This window comes from Pteropus alecto, unplaced genomic scaffold, assembly GCF_000325575.1.
Source record: "Pteropus alecto unplaced genomic scaffold, ASM32557v1 scaffold7, whole genome shotgun sequence".
NCBI lineage: Eukaryota > Metazoa > Chordata > Mammalia > Chiroptera > Pteropodidae > Pteropus > Pteropus alecto.
In genome coordinates, this window is record NW_006494614.1 from 48,797,961 (window position 1) to 48,817,518 (window position 19,558).

At 38.3% G+C, this 19,558-nt stretch overlaps 2 protein-coding genes across 3 annotated transcripts in view; one reads left to right on the forward strand and one right to left on the reverse strand.

The window, feature by feature from the left end:
- The window catches only part of ALG8 (ALG8, alpha-1,3-glucosyltransferase), a 19,355-nt gene extending 5,707 nt beyond the window's left edge, over window positions 1-13,648 (reverse strand). Inside the window, 10 exon segments of the mRNA XM_025042741.1 lie at window positions 1-2; window positions 4-28; window positions 2,282-2,402; window positions 3,208-3,311; window positions 3,574-3,700; window positions 5,894-5,961; window positions 6,902-7,011; window positions 9,037-9,230; window positions 10,111-10,189; window positions 13,492-13,648. The exon segment at window positions 1-2 is cut by the window's left edge and continues 83 nt beyond it. Coding sequence (XP_024898509.1) covers window positions 1-2; window positions 4-28; window positions 2,282-2,402; window positions 3,208-3,311; window positions 3,574-3,700; window positions 5,894-5,961; window positions 6,902-7,011; window positions 9,037-9,230; window positions 10,111-10,189; window positions 13,492-13,646 — 985 coding nt within the window. The 5' untranslated portion in view covers window positions 13,647-13,648.
- Window positions 13,649-13,777: 129 nt separating this feature from the next.
- The window catches only part of USP35 (ubiquitin specific peptidase 35), a 72,222-nt gene continuing 66,441 nt past the window's right edge, over window positions 13,778-19,558 (forward strand). Inside the window, exon 1 of one of the 2 annotated variants that reach the window (XM_025042740.1) lies at window positions 13,778-13,821. Coding sequence is in view for 1 of the 2 variants with exons in the window: in XM_015600459.2 (XP_015455945.1) it covers window positions 14,489-14,499 (11 nt within the window). In the remaining variant the exon portion in view is untranslated. The other variant, XM_015600459.2, reaches the window with a different exon arrangement.

Genomic DNA, 19,558 nt, shown 5'->3' on the forward strand with positions numbered 1-19,558 from the left:
TTGGGATCAAGAAGTTTCAATTTTAAACCTACAAAGTAGACATTTTATTTTGATCAATGGCACATCATATTTTACCAATCAATTCCTTGAGAAAAAAATAAGCTACTAAATCTTATAACTGCTTCAAGGTCAAGGTTTCATCAACTCAATTCTGTACTATTCTAGTTAAAATGCTGCTGGTCTTGAGATTACAGTATATAAAGCAGCTGTCTATATTAGAATAAGAAATTTGTGCAGCTTATCAGGACCTTGCTGGCAGGCAGAATAAACAGCAATCTGCTCTCACTAATAAAATGAAACAAGCTTTCTAAAATACAGGTCTGACCATGTCATGCCCCAGCTTTAAATCCTTCAGTGCCTCTGAGATAAAGTCCATATTCCTAAGCATGACATACAGTGTATTCCATGATTTAGACCCCTCCCTACCTCTCCAGTCTTATCTCCTCCACTTTGTTAAATGTGACTTGGCCACAATGAACTGACATACCACTCTAAACATTTATGACCCTTCTACAGGCCATTCCCTTTGCTTAAAATGGCCTACTCACTTTGCGAAGTTAACTCCTAATTCACTTACTCATCTGAGAAAGTTCTTAAATCAAGTAGTAGAGCTGATTTTCTTGTGGGCCAGGTATACCTCGTACATGTCTCTATCTAGTGTTCACCACACAGCACTGTATCTGTTTACATACCCATTTCCTCTGTACTGGGGGTTCCTTAAAGGCAGGGATGATGAATAATTCATTCCTATCCCCAGTACATGGGAGTTCAAGAAATACTTATTAAATGAATCATGCCTGAGGATGATGCAAACCCTATCCTAAACAAGCTAACAGAATAGTCAGGAATAGTCTAAGCACCTACATAATCCTGTTTAATGCCACTGAAAATCAGTGAAATGTGGGAAAAGTATAGACTACCAAAATATTTTCTATTCATTTACCTTTTCCTTTTTCTCTCAGCCTGATTTTCTCTTAAAGCCAATAACGTCTCCCTGGAACACCATTGCCTAATCTGCCACCGAATTTCCACGTAGGACATCTTTGAGAAGACAGATATATGAAGTAAGTCTGCACAGTTTCCTGATTCAGACAAGGCAAGTGATCTTTGAACCTCATCCCATAATGGTTGTTTAAAGCTTTTTTGAAATATAAATGTTAAGAAATTACTTGTTCAGAATGCCATGTACATCAAGGCTGGATTCATAGTGGGTGAAGGATAATACCAAATTATGATTTCCTATAAGTATACCCCAAAACAGTAATAGCAGTCACCATGCATTAAGCATCTACCATGTGCCAATGGCTTTGCAGTCATTACCTTTGGCTACTTGAGGCACACACAGATGGAATACTTGCCTAAAATCACCAACTAATAGGTGGTAGAACTGAACCCAGTTCTGTCTGGTTCCAAAACCCCTCTTAATGACATCTAGCACTTCTTTATTGCTATATTTGTTCCTCACAATATGCTGCATGGAAACAGGTAAAGTACTATTACCTCTTTATTATAGTGAGGAAAACAAGACCGGAGGAATCAAATGACTTGTCCAGTGCCACACAGTCAGTGATTTATGCAGCTGGGCCCCCAACCAAATCATCAGACTCTAGATTAGGAGTTGGCAAACTCTAGCCTGAGGGCCAAATCCAGCCTCAGACCTGTTTTTCACATGGCCCTGAAGCTACAAATGGTTTTTATATTTTTAGAGGTTGTAAACAAACAAATGAAACAGTTTATGTGGCCTGCAAAGTTTAAAATATTTACTATCTGATCCATTAAAGAAAAGGTTTGACCTTGCCATTTCCCATTAAGCTATGCTTTATTTACAAATGAGAGACTTAATTTCAAAGTGAGTTTTCAGTAGAACTATCTCAAGGTATGAATTATTTTTCATCACAATCCAAACTTAAAAACATAGCCTAGGTTCTCCATTTTTTCTTATCTGATGCTAAAATGCATAGATATTATTTTCCTTATTGGTTTAATATCTAGAGTCACAACTTACACATTCTTCTTTCCTGTAACTTTCCATACATTTTTCCCCACCAAGGAAAAATCAACAACCTCACTGCCACAGAGAACTTTTATACAGAACACAGCCTGCTCACTGCGGTGAAGACTTAGTCCCTAGAAATACTCCCTGTTATTCTGAAAGCTGAAATGCAGGGCTAGAGAACAAACTGTTCAAACTCATTCAAAACACAAAGCAGGTTTTTCCATTTCTCAATGTGACTAGTCCTTTCAATATTCATAGTCTAAGTAGCAAAGCTTGTTACCATACCGATGACAGATAGCACTTTGTCCAAAGCATTGTACAAAGCCCAGAAGTTTGGAGCCCAGTATGCATGGCAGAGGCCCCGCTTGAAAGGGAAGAGTCGGGAAAAGACTTGAGACAGCTGGTTCTGTTGAAAAGAGATTAAACAGTGATCAACCTTTTCTAAATTCAAAAAGAGAACTAGGGTACTGTCTATAGCAGTGTGTAGAAAGTATGAGGTCTGAGTTCCAGTCTTTGTTTCTTCAAGTAAGTAGTTATGTCATCCTGAGCAGTTCACAGAACCTTGTTTGTCCAAATTTCTCATCTGTCCAGTTGTACAAGATACATGGTGAAAGTACTTTGAATATCAGTCCAATACTAATATAAGCATAATAATACAAGAATTTATAAGGTGCAAAGTAGAACACAGACTGTAGTTTATCCAAGTCTACTGAAGAGAAGGCAACAGCAAGGAAGACTTTACGAAAGATGCAGTGCTCCCAGTTTTAGCAAGAATTAAAATTAATTAGTTGAATTCAGGGAGAGGGAAGAGAAAAGAATGTTTGTTGAACATCTCTAACATACTAGGCACTTTAGAATGTTTGCTGTTAGTATATGACTGTGAAAAGTGCCTCAAGTATTGATTTTGGGGTTACAAATAAATTTTAACAAGCAGGCAAATTAGCAAATGCAAAATCTGCAAATGATGATGATCAACTCTGTGTAGTGTGGTCAAGTGTGTGACACATAGTTAAACATACAAATATATATACATATACATATTTTAATATGCACAAAAATGACTGAAAGAATATTATCCTATCTTTAGAGAGTTATACTAGGGAGGAGTAAGGAGTAATTTTGCTCTTATATACATTCTTGGCTTTATTATTTTTTCTAAACAACAAGAGCAACAACAAAAAACATATTACTTTATAAAAAATAAGGCTTACCAAGGCTAGGAAAGGACCCAATGAAAGAGCAGAAACTAGAAAAACAATCAGTCCCAGGGAAATAAAGCGGACAACGCTGAAACTGTTCCACTGGATGGACCCATCTACAGAAAAGGAAAATTATCATTAACCAGGAGCATGAAAAACCGTAACTTATACCACGTGCTAAAACTAGAAGGACATCTTGACAGTACACCTATCATTATCATTGGTGATGAGAGCAGAGAAAAGTCAGAATGGGTGAAGGGGTTATAGGTTCAATAGCTGAGAGATATGAGCTGTGCCTCATAAGCCCCTCTTACCAAACAAGCCACTGAGTCAAGAAAAAAATAAAATAAAAGTTTTGTTATTATTACTAAAACTTGCCTGGTTTATTTGCAGTGAAACAGTAAGATCGTAGCAGATATATACCATAAGCTGGTGCTACGTAGAGGTAAATATGTTTGAAATGTAGAAGAACAGCAAAGAGAAATGCTCCTTCCATATGCCTTTTCTAGAAGATTTAAAAGGGAAATATCACTTTAAAATTCAGAGTAAATTAAATGCAGCAATGTAGTATCTTGGATTGGATCCTGGAACAGAAAAAGGACATTAGTGAAAAACCTGGTGAAATTTTAATGTACCAAGTTGGTTTCTTAGTCTTGATGAACAGATTATAGTTACATAAGATGGTAACATTAGGGGAAAACTGGCAAGGGGTACAGGAACTCTCTGTACTACCTTTGCAACTTTTCTGTAAATCTAAAATTATTTAAACAAACTTATTAAATGATAAAAAACACCAGAGATCGGTTGTACAACAATGTGAATATACTTAACATTATTGAGATGTACACTTAAAAATAGTTAAGGTGGTCAATTTTTTATGTGTATTTTACCACAATTAAAAAAAAAGTACGTATTTTAAAAGATATATTCTGAAATATTTAATGAATGAAATATATCTGAGATGTGTTTCAAAACAATCTTGTGTGTGTATGCGTGTGTGTGTGTGTGTGTGTGTGTAGAATTAGGGATACTAATTTCTCTACTTCTGTAGATGATTTAAATTTTCTATAATAAAGATTTTAAAAAATTCAGGCAAATAGTCTATATATAGCATAAGGAAAACATGGGTAAGTAATTCCAGCTAGCTTTTATGCTGAGTTTAGCAGGTCCATAAATTAATTATTTCAATAAATATTTATTAAGTAGTAAGTTTGATGTTGAGGTATAGGATACATCACCCTAACAACACACTATAAATTCTCCCTAAGGAACTAAAGTCCAGAGAATTCAACTACCCTTCCCTCCTTACAATTTTACAACAGCTGGAGTTAATTTCTGGATAGGAGCTAGGAACAAGAGTATGAACGAATACATATGATGTTACGCTAGCAAAGAATTATTTAATCTTATATTATGGGTCAGGTAACATAGAGTATTATCAGGATGAAGGCATTAAGTATAATATCTGATCCTAACAAACTACCTAGGAGAACTAAAGGTATTCTGATTCATAAAACAAACAAAAAAACCCCCGAGTTGACTATAACTAAAGAAGTCTGAATTCTACCTACCTCACAGGAATTTTGGAAGGATCAAATGAGATAATGTTCCTGGGATTCGGCAAGAGAAATTGTCAAAAGGAACATGAAACACCAGGTTCTTTTCTCTCACTGTCTCATCAGGTGTGGTCTACAACAGATGAATTGGGAATGATAAAGAAAAAAAAAAGAGATGTTTCCAGATTTCACCAATTTTATAATTTATTTAAGATTCAAAGAAGGTCTAGCTGGTTCTATAGCTAAACTTCAGTTTATTTGTTCAACAACCATTATGTTTTAAGTACTATGTTGCTTTTTATGGTTAAAAGAAAAAACTTATCCAGATATTTATAGTTGACAAAGAACTTTAAAACAGATGACCAATGTGATCGTTCCAAAGTTCCTGTGAGACAGGTAGCACCATTTTACAAATAAAAATGTAACAAAGGGTAAATTTTATTTTACAAATGAGAAAACTAAAGTTGAGAGGGTTAAGTGACTTGTATAGGGGCTAATGGTTCTCAATCTTGACAGTTTATCAAAATTCTCTGGAGGTTCCTAAACCACAATCCCAGGGAGTCTGATTCAGTATATAGAGGGGTGGCCCAGAATTCTGAATTTGATTTCCTCTTCTATAAAAAGAATAATTATAACCTCACAGAACAGGTGTGAGGTTTACCTAATAAGATATTATATATAATGTGCCTAATCTGAAGCAGACAATGCATTTGAATAACCCATTTGAGTCACAGAGCATTTTAGGGTTAGTCAGGATTTCAACCCAGATCTTAATTTCAAATCCCATACTTTCTGTTACATGCTTCTGATGGTAAAGCCCCCCCATCATAGTTATTACACTGTAAAACTGCAGATTTCATTCCTAGATACATTTATCCCACCTAATGTAGAAACTCAAGTTTATTTCAGGACCATCACACTTTAACGAGCTTTTAAAGTACAATTATCGAATTTGTAAAATGAAAATAAACTGTCAAACAAGAAGATGAAATCTGTGAGAAATACGCTATAAAAAGTTGTCTATAGCACTTGGCAACTCAAAACAGTTACTCAAATAAACTTACCCATTTACTATACTGTTGTCTTTACAAGCTAAAAATCAAACTTAAGGGAAAAAATCTAATTAGCTATTTTGTGTTTACCTGAAATAATCGTGCAATGGAGAGTAGCATTAATCCGAATAAAAAACCATTGTACTGGAAATGAATATCTGGATTTAGGTCAAGAAAAGACAACTAAGGATACCGAATTCATAATGAACTGTGCCAGCAGACTGAATTTAAAAACTGCAAATGCTTTCTTAATAGGTAAATTAAAGACAAAAATATTACTACCAGTTTGGAATTCTCATAAATGTATTTTTTATAAACAGTCAAGTCCTAGACAAGCTCTTAAATTAAAATGTATGGTTAAGAAGGAAATCAGGAAACTTTCCCATGTTTTTTCTACCTTAAAGACACAGCAGCTAAAGGGCAAGAAGTTTTTTTTTCTTTCTTTTTTTTTTTTTAGGATTAGGGATGAGAAAGGAAGGGACCTAACAGCTACTGAGAATGTGTGAGATAGGTGGAGCTCAAAGACAATAATCTACTCATGACCTAAAGTTATGGTGATGACATAACTAAGATTTGAGTCCAGGCCAAATTTAAACCAAAGTCTAGTGTTTTCTTCCATGCCAGGCTACCTTTATGAAAATTGTAAAAATTAGGCTTCTATTATTAGGATTTTAGAACTTTGCCTGTTAATATGTGGTAAGCCAAGATAGTAGAAAAGCATGAAGGCCTATCTGTTCCCATATGCAACACTGTGATGCACCTTTTTATAAAAGACATTTAGAATAATGTGTTATAAAACAATTTAAGATATATGTATTAAGTTAATCTATAGATAGGTAACAAATCTCAGTATATTGCTTTACTGTTGCTTTAACTGGTTCTTGCATATTACCACTAACTTTTCAGAGACAAAGTGCTCTAACAATCAAAGTCTGGTAAAGTTGGTCAGAGACCACAGTTTTGGGGACCCACCGACCTACTCACACCCATTTTCAAAAGCAGCTCATGTTTCAGAATCGTCATTACAGAAAGAATTAATCGTATACTTAGTATATATCACAATAAGTTAGGGAATAGTACATAAAAGGTCAAGGATACGGTCCACAATTAACAACCCGAAGTTCCACAGCAGTAATACTGATAGAATAAATTTTGGCTTTTCTGTAACTTCTTTACCTGCCTTTTTTGCATCAATGCATTTACAGCACCTACAATGAAACAACAGGAAAGAATCAGAAACAACTTTGATCTTCATTAGAACACCACAATGTTTCTAGAGTACACTGTGATACGCTGTGGTACATTTTATTAGCCATTCTTGATAAACTGTTCATGGTATTCTTGATTGCTTTAAAAGGTGGTAGTAGAAACAAAGACATCAGTGCTGGTGCCATGTCTCTTACCCATGTTGACATGAGACAAAGTCTACATTTAATAAAATTAAAAATAAAAAACAGCCACCAAAAACCCAAAAGTAAGGATTTTTAAAATTGAGGGCACACATTATTTCAGTCAGTCCTTCAGAGTAAAAAATGCAGAGCAGAATGTGTAGAAAATGCAGAGCAGAATGTGTACATATCATCATACCAGCCAAATTAAGAATAGAGTTGCGAGAGTTTGGGAGGGGGTAGCAGAGAGAGAGAGAGAGAGAGAGAGAGAGAGAGATTGATTCTGATTGTAGATTCTGATTGTCCAAATAATTTTAAAAACACTTATGTAAAAATGTATGTCTAAAGGCATAGATATATTAAGTGACAATATCATCTGATATCATTTTTATTTTATACAAAATATATTTAGACACAGAAAAGAGACTGAAATAATGTGCATCAAAATGCTGATAGTGATATACTGTTGAATTGTATACCTGAAACTTACTGGATTTCGTTAACCAATGTCACCTTAATTAAAAAAAATGTTGATAGTGATAGTGGAGTAATTTTTACTTTGTGCATGTGCTCTTCTGTTTTCCAAAATTTTGATAATGAAAATGTATTATGCTACGAAAAAATTTTTTAAATGTGTTTCATTTGACTATTAGCATATTCTAAAAACAGACATCTAAAATGAAAAATAGACATAATAAAGATGGAACTAAAGAGTAGCAAAAGGTGCCTGCTTTTCCCCCAACGAACCTCAGTTAGTAACCTTACAGGGTAATTGAAAAAATTAAGCTACTAATCTATATATAGTGCCTGGTTCTGGGAACTGGCACTGGTTTCAGCAATTTTTATCTTACTTAACTTGCTCTCCCTACATTGCAGATGGACTTGAATTCTACTCCCTCTTTCTGCCTGTATGCATTTTCCCTGGGAGCCTGAATTCAAATAATTTGAGTTAAAAGGAGTGCATTAAAAATCATTTCCCTTCCCTTCCAACACTTGCCAGGTCATAAATAGATTGAAAATTAGGGTGCTGAACAGGAGTTACACCATGAGAATGAGCAGGGGTAAAAATTTCCCAAGAGACTCTCTCCTGAATGGGACAAGGGTTCATTCCAGCGGGCATCACCTACAGAAATGATCAATTTATGACAAAAGTCATTGAATGGACATCAGTTACCACTCTGTCACCATCATATCAGCAAGCTTAAGTATTACAAAAGAATATAAACCAACATTAACCGAGAGCATACCTGGGAGTCACTGTGCAAAACATTTTAATTTAGAAGTAAAAGACGCAAAACATAAAGATATAAAATATGAACACAACTTAAAATTAGTGAAGAGTCTTCATGAAGGGAAGAATTCAGAGAAAACTAAAAGCACTCAGTAGAATTTCTTGAGTTTACTAGGCTGGAAACACCATTGGTAGTTAGCACAATGCATATGTGTTCACGAGTATGTGTATGCTGTATGTACGTGTGTGTGTCCTAGAGAACAGGGTAGGTCATGGAAGCCCCTAGAGGCCTGCTACAAGGAAGGAAAGAAAAGCATGTGAGGCCATCTGGGCAGGAGAAACAGTCCTGGAACTCTACTGGGGACTACTTTGCACAACAGTTTCTTATTCTACCTCTGCTTTGTGACCCTATCTTATCCCCCATTTTCTTCCACAAGATTCAGCTAGATTGCTTACTGTAATGACTCACTGAGCAGTTTAAAATGCATACAGTTTTAGACTATTCTAGCATTTGCTATTATATGAACTTGTTCCCCAAATGAAGAACAAGTTAATACTATTTAATACGATAGTTCCTCAATATCTTCCACACAAAATGACATTTCCAGACTTACTCATGCACAGCATACACAAAGAGTGCATCTGTAAAGATGACGGAAAATCTCTGGAAAAATAAGGTCTTTGAGCTGGCATAGTTCAAATTATGGACATTCAGCATCTCTTGATCAAAATATCTGGCAACATGTGACAGGGCATACTCAAACCATGCAAAAAAAGGGGGATAATCCAAGGTCCACTCCGAAGTAGCCTGTGGTAAAAATTGAAGACAGAACACAGCCTAGGTAACCAAATAAACGAAGAAGGTGAGAAGATTCTTTAGTTTTCAAAAAAGGACATGAAATGAAATTGCATTTAAAATGTCATAATTAGAACAATTTTGTATGTTAACACTGAGTAAAACATCAAAACCTGTATCTTAAGTTATTTAATACGGTCTTCAACTAACTTAAATAGAGTCAACTATACCGCAAAGGAAATTAATCTGAACATCTTGCAATAATAAACTTGATTATGACATAGCTCTATTTATCTAAATACAAAAAGTGAGCTATGGCATAACCAATGATTCACTAGCTTAGGTACAAGCTCTGTCTCAGAGATTCAATTTGTAAACTGAGTACCATATGCAATTTATTCAAACCAGATATAAAAATAAAGACATGGTCTTTATAAATAATAAGAGAATGGTTTGAAAATTACCAGACGCCTACACACACATTTAATTACTCCTTTCTGCATAAATCACAAAATATTATGGAAAGAAAGTATCTTAGAAACAATTTATTCCAAATCCTCATGTGTCAGATGAGAAACTAAAGCTCAGAGAGATGCAATATACTTTCTATGCTGTGGCAGAGCCAGGCCTAGAACCCAATTTTTCCTCTTTTTCAATCCAATGTTCTTTCTAAAGGGGTGTGGCAGATACTGTAATTCCCAATATATAGTCTGGGAAATTTATTCTGAAGTAAATGGATTCCCTAATAGTGCCAGAGGGAAAGGCTTTTTATAAAGATTTATTTGTCCTATGATCACACAGAAAACAGTTTTAATATCAGTAATACTTTCTGATTTCACACATCATCTTAAAAAAAAAAAAAACAACCAAAAAGGTGAAAATTAAAACTTACCTCATAATACCACTGTGATATTGGCAAACTGTGAGTGATAGCAAGCCAGTTTCGGTGTACTTCAAAATCTGTGGAATGGCTATTTGAAATAATCAGATGAATGAGATTTTGTAATTTATCAATTTCACATTTCTAACATTATGCTTTTAAATGGACCAACATCCCATAGTCACAGCTCACTGTACACAGATACAAATGGACATTATATAATCCTGAAATACCTCACTTATCTGGAGGCCAGACCTCCTCTGGCAAAGTTGGAACTACAAGTAAGTGAAAAGGGTCTCAGAGTTATCTAAAGGGCTGTCCAAAAGCCTATACTTTATTTTTTTAATTTATTTTTTATGGTGACACTGGTTAATGAAATACAGTAAGTTTTAGCTGTATACTTTAAGGCATATATATATTTACATTGTGTGTTCACCTCCCATAGTTAGATTTCTGTCTCCACATATTTGACCCCTTTCCCCCCATCTACCTTCCCTTTCCCCTCTCTCCTACTCTCTGATAACCACTAGTCTATTGTCCATGTGAGTCTCTGTTTGTCCTGTTCGTTTGCTGCTTTTAGGTTTATATCCCACATATCCCATACTTTTTCTTAAGGGAGGCCCTTAGGCTATTGTTCAGAGGTGACTTATTCTTGTTCACAAAGAAGTCTAACAAGATTCATCATCTGTAAAAGGCCTCACAGACAAGCTGGATCTTCTTCCAAGAGTAGGAGTTCCTCAGACAGCGAAGGTGGGAAAAGTCCTGTCCTGCCTTTTCCATGTCTCCAAATTCTCCCTGTTTACTGTTTTCCCCTTCACTATAAATAGTCAAGCATTTCCCCTGACTTTCAAGGTTCTGTGACTAATCTAAGAATTAAATTGACATAAGACAGATTAATAGGAGAAAAAAAATTTTAATTATTCAGGTATGAACAGGAGCCCCAAAAGATATGAAAAAGATATGGCACTCAAAAGTACCAGGTGACTGAGGCTTATGTACCATCCTGAGCTAAGAAAAAGGATATGAGTCTGAGTCTTCAAAGGAGGAAACACAATTCATGGGAAGGTGAGGAGAGAAAATGTTTGGTAAACAAAGGTTGACCCGCCTCTCAGGTGAAAAAATGATTTTTCATAATAGCTCTTTTTCAGGTAAAGGCTCCCTCTCTAATGTAAAATTCCCTTGCAAAAGGGTAACTTCTACTCTTGTTTTCAGAACTTCTCCTGTGTCTACAGTTTCTTGAAATAATCAGTCCAATACAATCTTTATGCCAAAGAGGCATATTTTGGGGTGGTATGTTTTGCAACCTTTCTCCTCTTTTTAGTAGAAACTTTTTCTTCCGTTTGTCTGCTGCTCTATCTGCTTTCCATGTCTAGAATAGTACCTGATACATGGATGGGCTCAATATATTCTTGTTGAATTAATCGCTCACCAAGGTCAACGTGTTCCACAGCAAAGCCTGATTAGTAGTTCCCAGTGTTTTACACAACCTGTCTGCAGAGACAACTCTCTCCTGAGTGTTCTAGTCAACTGCTATGTCTTGTTCATTGCTTTTTGTTCCAATATTCATCAAACATATTGCTTTCACTGTCAACTGTATAATGATGACTCCCAAATCAGGTCTCTTTCCTGAGTTCTAGAAACAGACATCTCCAACTTCTTGCTACGATGTCGCCGGAATTTCTCACAGTTCTCAAAATCACAATTCAAAACTGATCTGATGAGACCTAAGAATTCCATTTCTAAGTGTGTATGTGAGCACGCACACACACTCAACAGAAATGTATACATGTTTACCAAAAGACATGTACTAGGTGTCTTCGGGCCTACTATCAGAGACCTCCCTGACACCCAATGTAAAGTAAGTCCCTCTTGTTACTCCCCTTAGGGTTTCCCATTCTTTTTCTTCATAATACTTAACACAAATATAATTATGTAATTACATATTTGCACTGATTTGCTTCTGGAACTATTATCCTTACTAAACTATAGCCTTTACAGAATTAGGGACCATATCCATTTTGTCTTCCCCTCCAGTGCTTAGCCCCAGTAACTGGTACATAATAAAGCAGTTAGTAATCAATTTGTTGAATACATCTGCATTTATCCTGGACCAGTATTAAAAGCAGTATTCAAAATAATCCTGAAGACAGTTCTGGGCCGAAGTAACAAAAATAAGAAACATCACCTTATATGCACAAACCTACAGTTAAAAAAAATCTTTCACTTTAATTTAAAAGGAATTTCCTACATTTTAGATTTTTCCAATTTGCTTTTAAAATATAAAGATATTTTTATTTGCTTTCAGTTATGCAGAAAGATCAAGTGATTAAATCCTTTTCCCATGTCCCTGTTAAGTCATTTTGTGTAATCTACATATACATTTCATTGCTGATGTACACATCGGTATGAATGTACATTCCACACATACAACTCTTCCCTACTCAACAAAAGGTCACCAAGAACTTGAACCAAAAGATACCAATAAATCAAACTCTAAACATGGTAGGGGAACCTGGAGGGAAGGGAAAAAAGAACTGAAGGGAAAAGCCAAGGGAGAAGAGTTAGGAAGGACAAACAGAAAATGTAAACTAATATTAATAAACATTGACTACCTATTGTATACACATTACCACTTGGTGGTTGCTTCCTGACTGGTTTCCATGCTTTCAGTCTTGGTCCTGCATTCATTTTTTATACTGCAGTCTAACCCTGTGTCATCTGGCCACTGCCTATCTCATCCTGTGTCCCTTAACTCCTCACTTACTGCTCTTGAGCCACAATGGCCACTTTGTATTCCGAAAATGCTGAGTTCTTTCCTACCACAGGGCCTTTGCATTTGCTTTTTCCTATGCTCGAACTGCTTTTAACATTTATTCTTTTTTATCCTTCGGATTGTGACTCAAACATTACCTCCTAAAAGAGTAAAGGCTTGCCCCATAGTCACTTTCTATTAGATACTGATCTTAGCACAATCTGAAACTTTCCTGTTTTGCCTATCTGCCTCCACCGACTCCACCGATGCAAAGATTGGAAATGTCTTTCTCTCCACTGCATCTCTAGGACTTAGCACAGTGCCTAGTGCAGCAGGCGGCTGATAAACGGCTGAATGAATAGTGGAGGTGGGTGCTCTTAATCTGCATATTACGGATGAGGACCCTGAGGCTCAGAAACATTAAAGTCAGACAACGCCAGGCCTGAACTCAGCCGTCCAGGGCTAAGATCTAGTTCTCAGGTAAAGTAACAATCAATCGGTGGAATGGGAAGCGTAGCAGAGACGGAGTGGGAACTACACAACCTCCAAGTTCCCCTTGCTTCTCACATCCGCGCTTCTCTCTCCCGCCCTAACCGACCGTAGGCCTCCCCGCCCAGCCCCTGGCCGTGTGGGTCCCTTACTAGGTGGGGATAAGAAGGCATTTGAGGAGAGTCACCCCGAGTACCAAAGCCGAAAACCAACTGCCACCACCCATCGCAATTCCGAGCGCCGCCATTGCCACTGGGCCGCGTTCTTTCCTCCAACTCAATCCACATCCGGCTTCGCTTCCGCGCATGCGGGGAAGGTCCTCTGAGCTGGCGCCTCGGGCTGCACGCATGCGCTCAGCGCCCAGCCCGTTGGAGGCCAGAGCTCTGGCATTTAAACCTCGCGCTCGCTGTTCTTTTGCTGCAGCGCCTCCTTCGGCGGCTGGGGAGGGTGTCGTACGCCTGCGCGGGTCTCTGAGGCGACAAGTTAAGTTTCATTTATTACTTCTTTATTGAGTTCACTTAGTTGCTGCGCGTCCGCTTTGGGTCTTGATTTTGCCTGGCCTTAGGGTACCCAGGCGACAGAGAACTGTATCTGATCTTGGAGACGTTCGCATAGTGGAGGAGACAGAATTGTAATCTGAAGGTTACAGCAAGAGTGTTTGCTCCAGGTAGTGAATGGTATGAGCAAAGATACAGAGGTGAGAAACATGTGGTTCTAGAACTCTGAGCTAGGGTCTTGGTGCAGCTCTTGCCTGAGTGGAACCCATTCTGGAGGCAGGCTAGAGTCTAGTGCTTCTCACAGGTACTGTGTACATAACTTAGGGGTCTTGTTGAAATTCAGATTCTGATTCAGTTGGCCTAACAAACTCATAGATCTTATCGATGCTGCGGTTTCCTGGACCATAAAAGCCAAGGCACAACAAATAGAGTTGGTCTCGTCTCCCTCGTGTACTGTCTGATCTTGGACAAAAGACTAATCTCACTGAACTTCGTTTTCCTTTTTTGTAAATAGCAGATAAAAATGGTGTCTACCTCATAAAGTGGTTGCGAAGATTAAACGAGGATGCATATAAATTGCTTGATGTGATGCCAGGACAGAATAAATGTTTAATAAATAATGTTTCAGAGAAGTTAAGCACCTGGCTGAAAGATGCAAAGCAGGTACGTGGCAGTGTCACTCTCCTATGAGTTTATGCCCTCTCACAATTTCAAATGCCACCCATTAGAATATAACATTCAAATCGTTATCTCTTGTTCAGTCCTCTTCTCTCATCTCCAGATCCTTATATTCAGAAGCTGGCCTGACATCTCTTAGGTGTTTTAAAGGCACCTTTCATTAGTTTCCTACTGCTGCTACAATTAGTCTCACTAGGCTAAAGTCAGGGTGTCATCGGGGTTGGTTCCTTCTGGAGGCTGTGAGGAGAAGATCTTTTATTTTTCAGCTTTTAGAGATAGATTGTATTCCTTGGCCCCTTTCTCACATCACTCTAACCTTTTGCTTCTATTGTCACATCTATTACTTTTCTAGAGTCAAATCTCCCTGTCATTTCCTCTTATGAGGACACTTGTGATTGCATCTAGTGGTCACTTGGATAGTTCAGGATAATCTATCTCAAAGTATTTAACTTAATCACACCTGCAAAGTTCCTTTTGCCATATAAGGTGATAGTTACATGTTCCAGGGTTTAGGACACAGATATTTTTGGAGGCCATTATTCAGTTTACCACACCTCAAACTCAATATATCCAAATCTGAACTCGTGATCTTTCTATGTTATCCACTCAGAGAATGACACCAATCATCCAGTTGTTCACTTCCCTTGCCCTGTACCTGCAAACTCACTGTGAATTTACTAATTCAACAGCCACTCCCAATCCCCTTCTCCCTTTTCCATCACTTCTAAAGAATCTAGAAAAGTTAAACAGTTGGTTTTCCAGCCTCCTTGGTAGATAGGAGCGGCCTGATGAAATAGTTCTATTTAGTAAGACTTATTAAGCAGAAGTTTGCTGGAGGTTTCTGGGAAAGGTTTTCCTTTCCTGATAAAAGAGACAGTTGTCATAAATTTTGCCTCTTTTTTCATTCTTCCTGATTTGGACTTTACCATGAGGCATGGAGCTGGATGCAGCTGTGAGGATAAAGCACCAAACAAATCCCTCCCACCTCCAGAATTCTTATTTTCTTGTTATTTAAGGAAACTTGTTATTATCTGAGGAAACACACACACACTTATGTCTGTAAGCCACTATTGGTCAGGTTGTCTGCTTCCACCTAAAATATCTCTAACTGCTGTTGTCAATTTGGCCTCCTTGATAACCTCTCACATTCATCCACTCCTTTCCACCTCCTGTTCTCACTCAAGCTTAACTGACCTGCTTTCAGCCTGTGGTACATGCCATATTCTTTCCTGTTACTGCACCTTTACACATTCTGTTTCCTCTATTTGGAATATTATTCCTTCTCCCTGTTAAAAAACAAAATTCAACTGAGTAAAATTTAAGATCTCACTGGCTTTATTTAATGATTTATGTATCGATCAGTATCCAATCTAGCATCCACTCTCTGAAGAGCTGTACAAAATGAAAGACTTGTATGGCAGAGGGGAGCAGGAACAAGATTAAACTAGGCAAAAAGCAGATTGGTTATTGCAAGGTTATTTTCCCAATAGGGGATGGCAGGGGTGTATCAGATAGATCACCTAACTAATGCTGATTAGGTGACTCCTGATTGGTTTAAGATTCCATTTCTGGGAGAGCTGAAACTGTTATTAGGTTAAGTCTCCATTTAGTGACATGGGGCTTGGCATAAGTGACTTCATTTTGGGCCTGTTGTCTTGTTTTTAACATCTCCTTAGGCTAGTTCCCTCTCCACCTGTTACCTCTGAGATCAAGCACCACTTCCCCAGGGAAATCTCCCCTGATCACCTCTTACCCTACCCTGTGCACCTGTCAGCTGAGTGCAGTTTTACCTTTATTTGTGATTATTTAATTCCTCTACTATGTATTCACTCCATCAGGGCAAGGATGTCTGTCCCAGACCTGGCTGGTCCCAGGTCTGGCTGTGATCCAGGCTCACAGCTAGGAATAGGACCCCAGATTTAGAATGTTATATTAGTGTAGTAGGGCACCTGTGCCTAAAATATGTAAACATACTTCAGCTTATTGTATCATGCATGTGTGGCTGAATGCTACTATTGTACTCTGCTACGTATGGAGTCATGTAGTACCCTTGAGAGCAGAAGGGGAGCACAAGAAGGGGAGCGGAAGAAGTGCATGCAGTACCGCGCCCGCCCCCCCCCAACAGAACTGCACCTCCCCCAATAGAACTGCAATAAAGTTGGTGCCTGCCATTTCATTCTCATGTTGGCCTTTTGTGCATTCTTCCAACTGGGTGTCTCACCATCGAACCTTCCCTTCTTGATCAGATTGGCACTGACAAGGGACCCTATTAATTTCTACTCGCTATGGTAGTAGCTGAGATGTCACTACTGCTCGTACAACATATGCACTCAATGTTTGTCGAATGGCCTGAATTTCTGAAACAGGATTCCAAGCCAAGTCTCTCCTACCCCTGATTCCCTGCTTTTTCCTCATGGCACATCACCCAGAATGACTAGATTTGGGACATGGAGAGAAATTGCAGATAAGGGTCAATGTCACTTTTATAGGGTCTCCAGCCTGGAAAACTTGAGTAGATAGAATAGTACAGAATTTAGTGAAGTGTTTCGTAGACCTTGTGACTTGGCCTCTTCTTTCTAAAGAGTTTATCTAGTCTCCTCTCAGTTCTGGTACATTGCTGTGACTGGAAGCTCTCTTGACCACTATACTAAGCTTCTCTCTAAAAGGAAGGGTGCTCAGATTTTGATTATTCCTCTGACCACAGCAGCTTTGTGGGTTCTGAATACCTAGACATTTGTTTTTATTTTTAATTCTTATATTTCTTGAAACTTGAGCCAAAGATTGTGATTAGTCCAATATATTATATGCTTTTATATCTTAGGATGGTTATTCATAAAGTCACTTGGAGGGTAATTAAAGCCAGAAAGAAACAAATTCCAAGTTTAAAATAAAAATGAACAGTATTGCATTTAAATGTTTTATTAGTTCTCAATTGCTGCATAACAAATTACCCCTAAACTTAATGGCTTAAAACAAGAAACATTTATCATCTCATAATTTTTGTGGTCAGAGATTCAAGAGTGGCTTATCTGGTGGTTCTGGCTCAGGGTCTCTTGTGAGGTTGCAGTCAGGATGACATTAGGGGCTGTAGTCAACTGAAGGCTTGACTGGAGCTGGAGGATCCACTTCCAAGGCTAGCAGGCATCAGTTCCTTGCCACGTGAGCCTTTCCTAGGGCTGCATGAGTGTCTTCAGGATATAGCAACTGGTTGCTGTGAGAGTGAGTAATCCAAGAGAGAGCAAGGAATAAGTTGCAATGCCTTTTACGGCTCAACCTCTGAAAGTGCACGTGGTTACTTCTGCTCTATTCTATTTGTTAGAAGCTACTTAGTAAGTCCAGCACAAACTCAAGCAGAGGGCAGTTAGACAACACCTCTCAAAGGGAAGAGTATCAAAGAATTTGTTGACATTTTAAAACTGCCATAGATATCTCAACCACAACCGCAGGATATCAGGAACATGATTTTTTCTAGGTTAAAAAAAAATAGCAGACTCTTGTGGGAGAGCCCTCTATTTATTGTGTCTAGTTTGTCCTCCTTGTCATGTTTTTTTTTTTTTCCCTACGTGTTCTGTCAACAGAGCCCTCAAGATGTGCAGGGCCTGTCTTACGCTGTGGTAATTCAAGGGTGAATAAGAATAAGAGCTGCTTTGCCTGAGGGCTGATGTCTGCTAACATTATGCTGAGCATCTCCTGTTCTTTTATCTTCACAACCATCCTTTCAGATAGGTACTATGATTATCCCCACTTTTCAAATGAGGAGACTGAGGCTGGAGGTGTTGAATAACTTGCCCAAAGATACTCAGTAAATTGAGGAAGTAGGATTTTAATTCAGGACTGTCTAATGTAATATTATCCTGCCACCTACATGGTGGTTCTGGCCTTCCTGCGCTTCGGTGTCTCCCAAGCATGTATATGTGTTATATGCTGTTGAGTCAGGTCTGACTCCTGATGACCCTATCAATGAATGAGTGGTGTCCATAATGTCCTGTCCTCAGCAGCCCTGCTCAGCTCCTGCAGACTCATGCGTATGGCTTCTTTTATGGAGTCAATCCTCTCATATTTGGTCTTCCCTTTTTCTTGCTGCCTTCTATTTTTGCCAGTATTTTTGTCTTTTCCAAAAACCCCTGCCTTCTGATGTGCCTGAAGTAGGAGAGCTGCAGTTTTATCATTTTTGCCTCCAGCAGTGTTTCAGGCTTCCAGATAGACTGTGATGATTGCAGCAATTAGAGGTATGCGCTAGGCATAAAGGAGCTTAAAGGAGGGAATAATCAAATCCTAGGCCTCTTGCAGCACCACTGCCAGTCATCTTCTACAGTGTAGAACTTTCTTTTAACTGTATATTTATGAGTATTTTACCCAGGGGTCTGAATCAGGTTGTACTTCCTTCATTTTTGTTACCCCAGCTCCCTCTTAGAGCCCTTAGTAACATTTGTTGAATAAATGAATTGATGATTGATGAGAAAAAATGAATTGAAAAAAGTGAATCAAAAAAATGAATAGGGTGATGTTAATTTGATGTGCTCTGGTGCCAACGGTTGTACCTTCGAGGGGTAGGGATCTCTGCAATACAAAAGAAAGAGGCTAAGGGTCTGCCCCACTTTTGCCTCTAACTTGCTGCGTATCCATGGGCAGGTCACCTTCCACTCTATACTTTAGCTATAAAACGAGAAGGTGACTCTTAGTTACTCCTTTCTGTTCTACCAACTACACCTCATTCTGAACCCCACCTAATATCTGAAGCTTCACAGTGGGGACCTGGTTGGCCTGCTGGGTAGCGTATTGTTAAAACCCATCTGCTTGGCTAAGAAGTGCTTTCAAAGCAGAGGGCCAGCCTGGAATTGTTCTAGCTCATGGTTCTTATTCAGTGACACCAGATATCACCACCTGCGCATTCCTCACACTCCTCTAATGCCTTAGTAAAACTGGATGTTGAATGAGCTCTCTTTGATCCCTCTTCAACTTTATGCATTAAATCAGTCTTTTCTTAAGCCCAGCCCTCAAGCAGGAGTGTGTGTGTGTAGGGGGGTCTGGGGGGTTTGGGAGT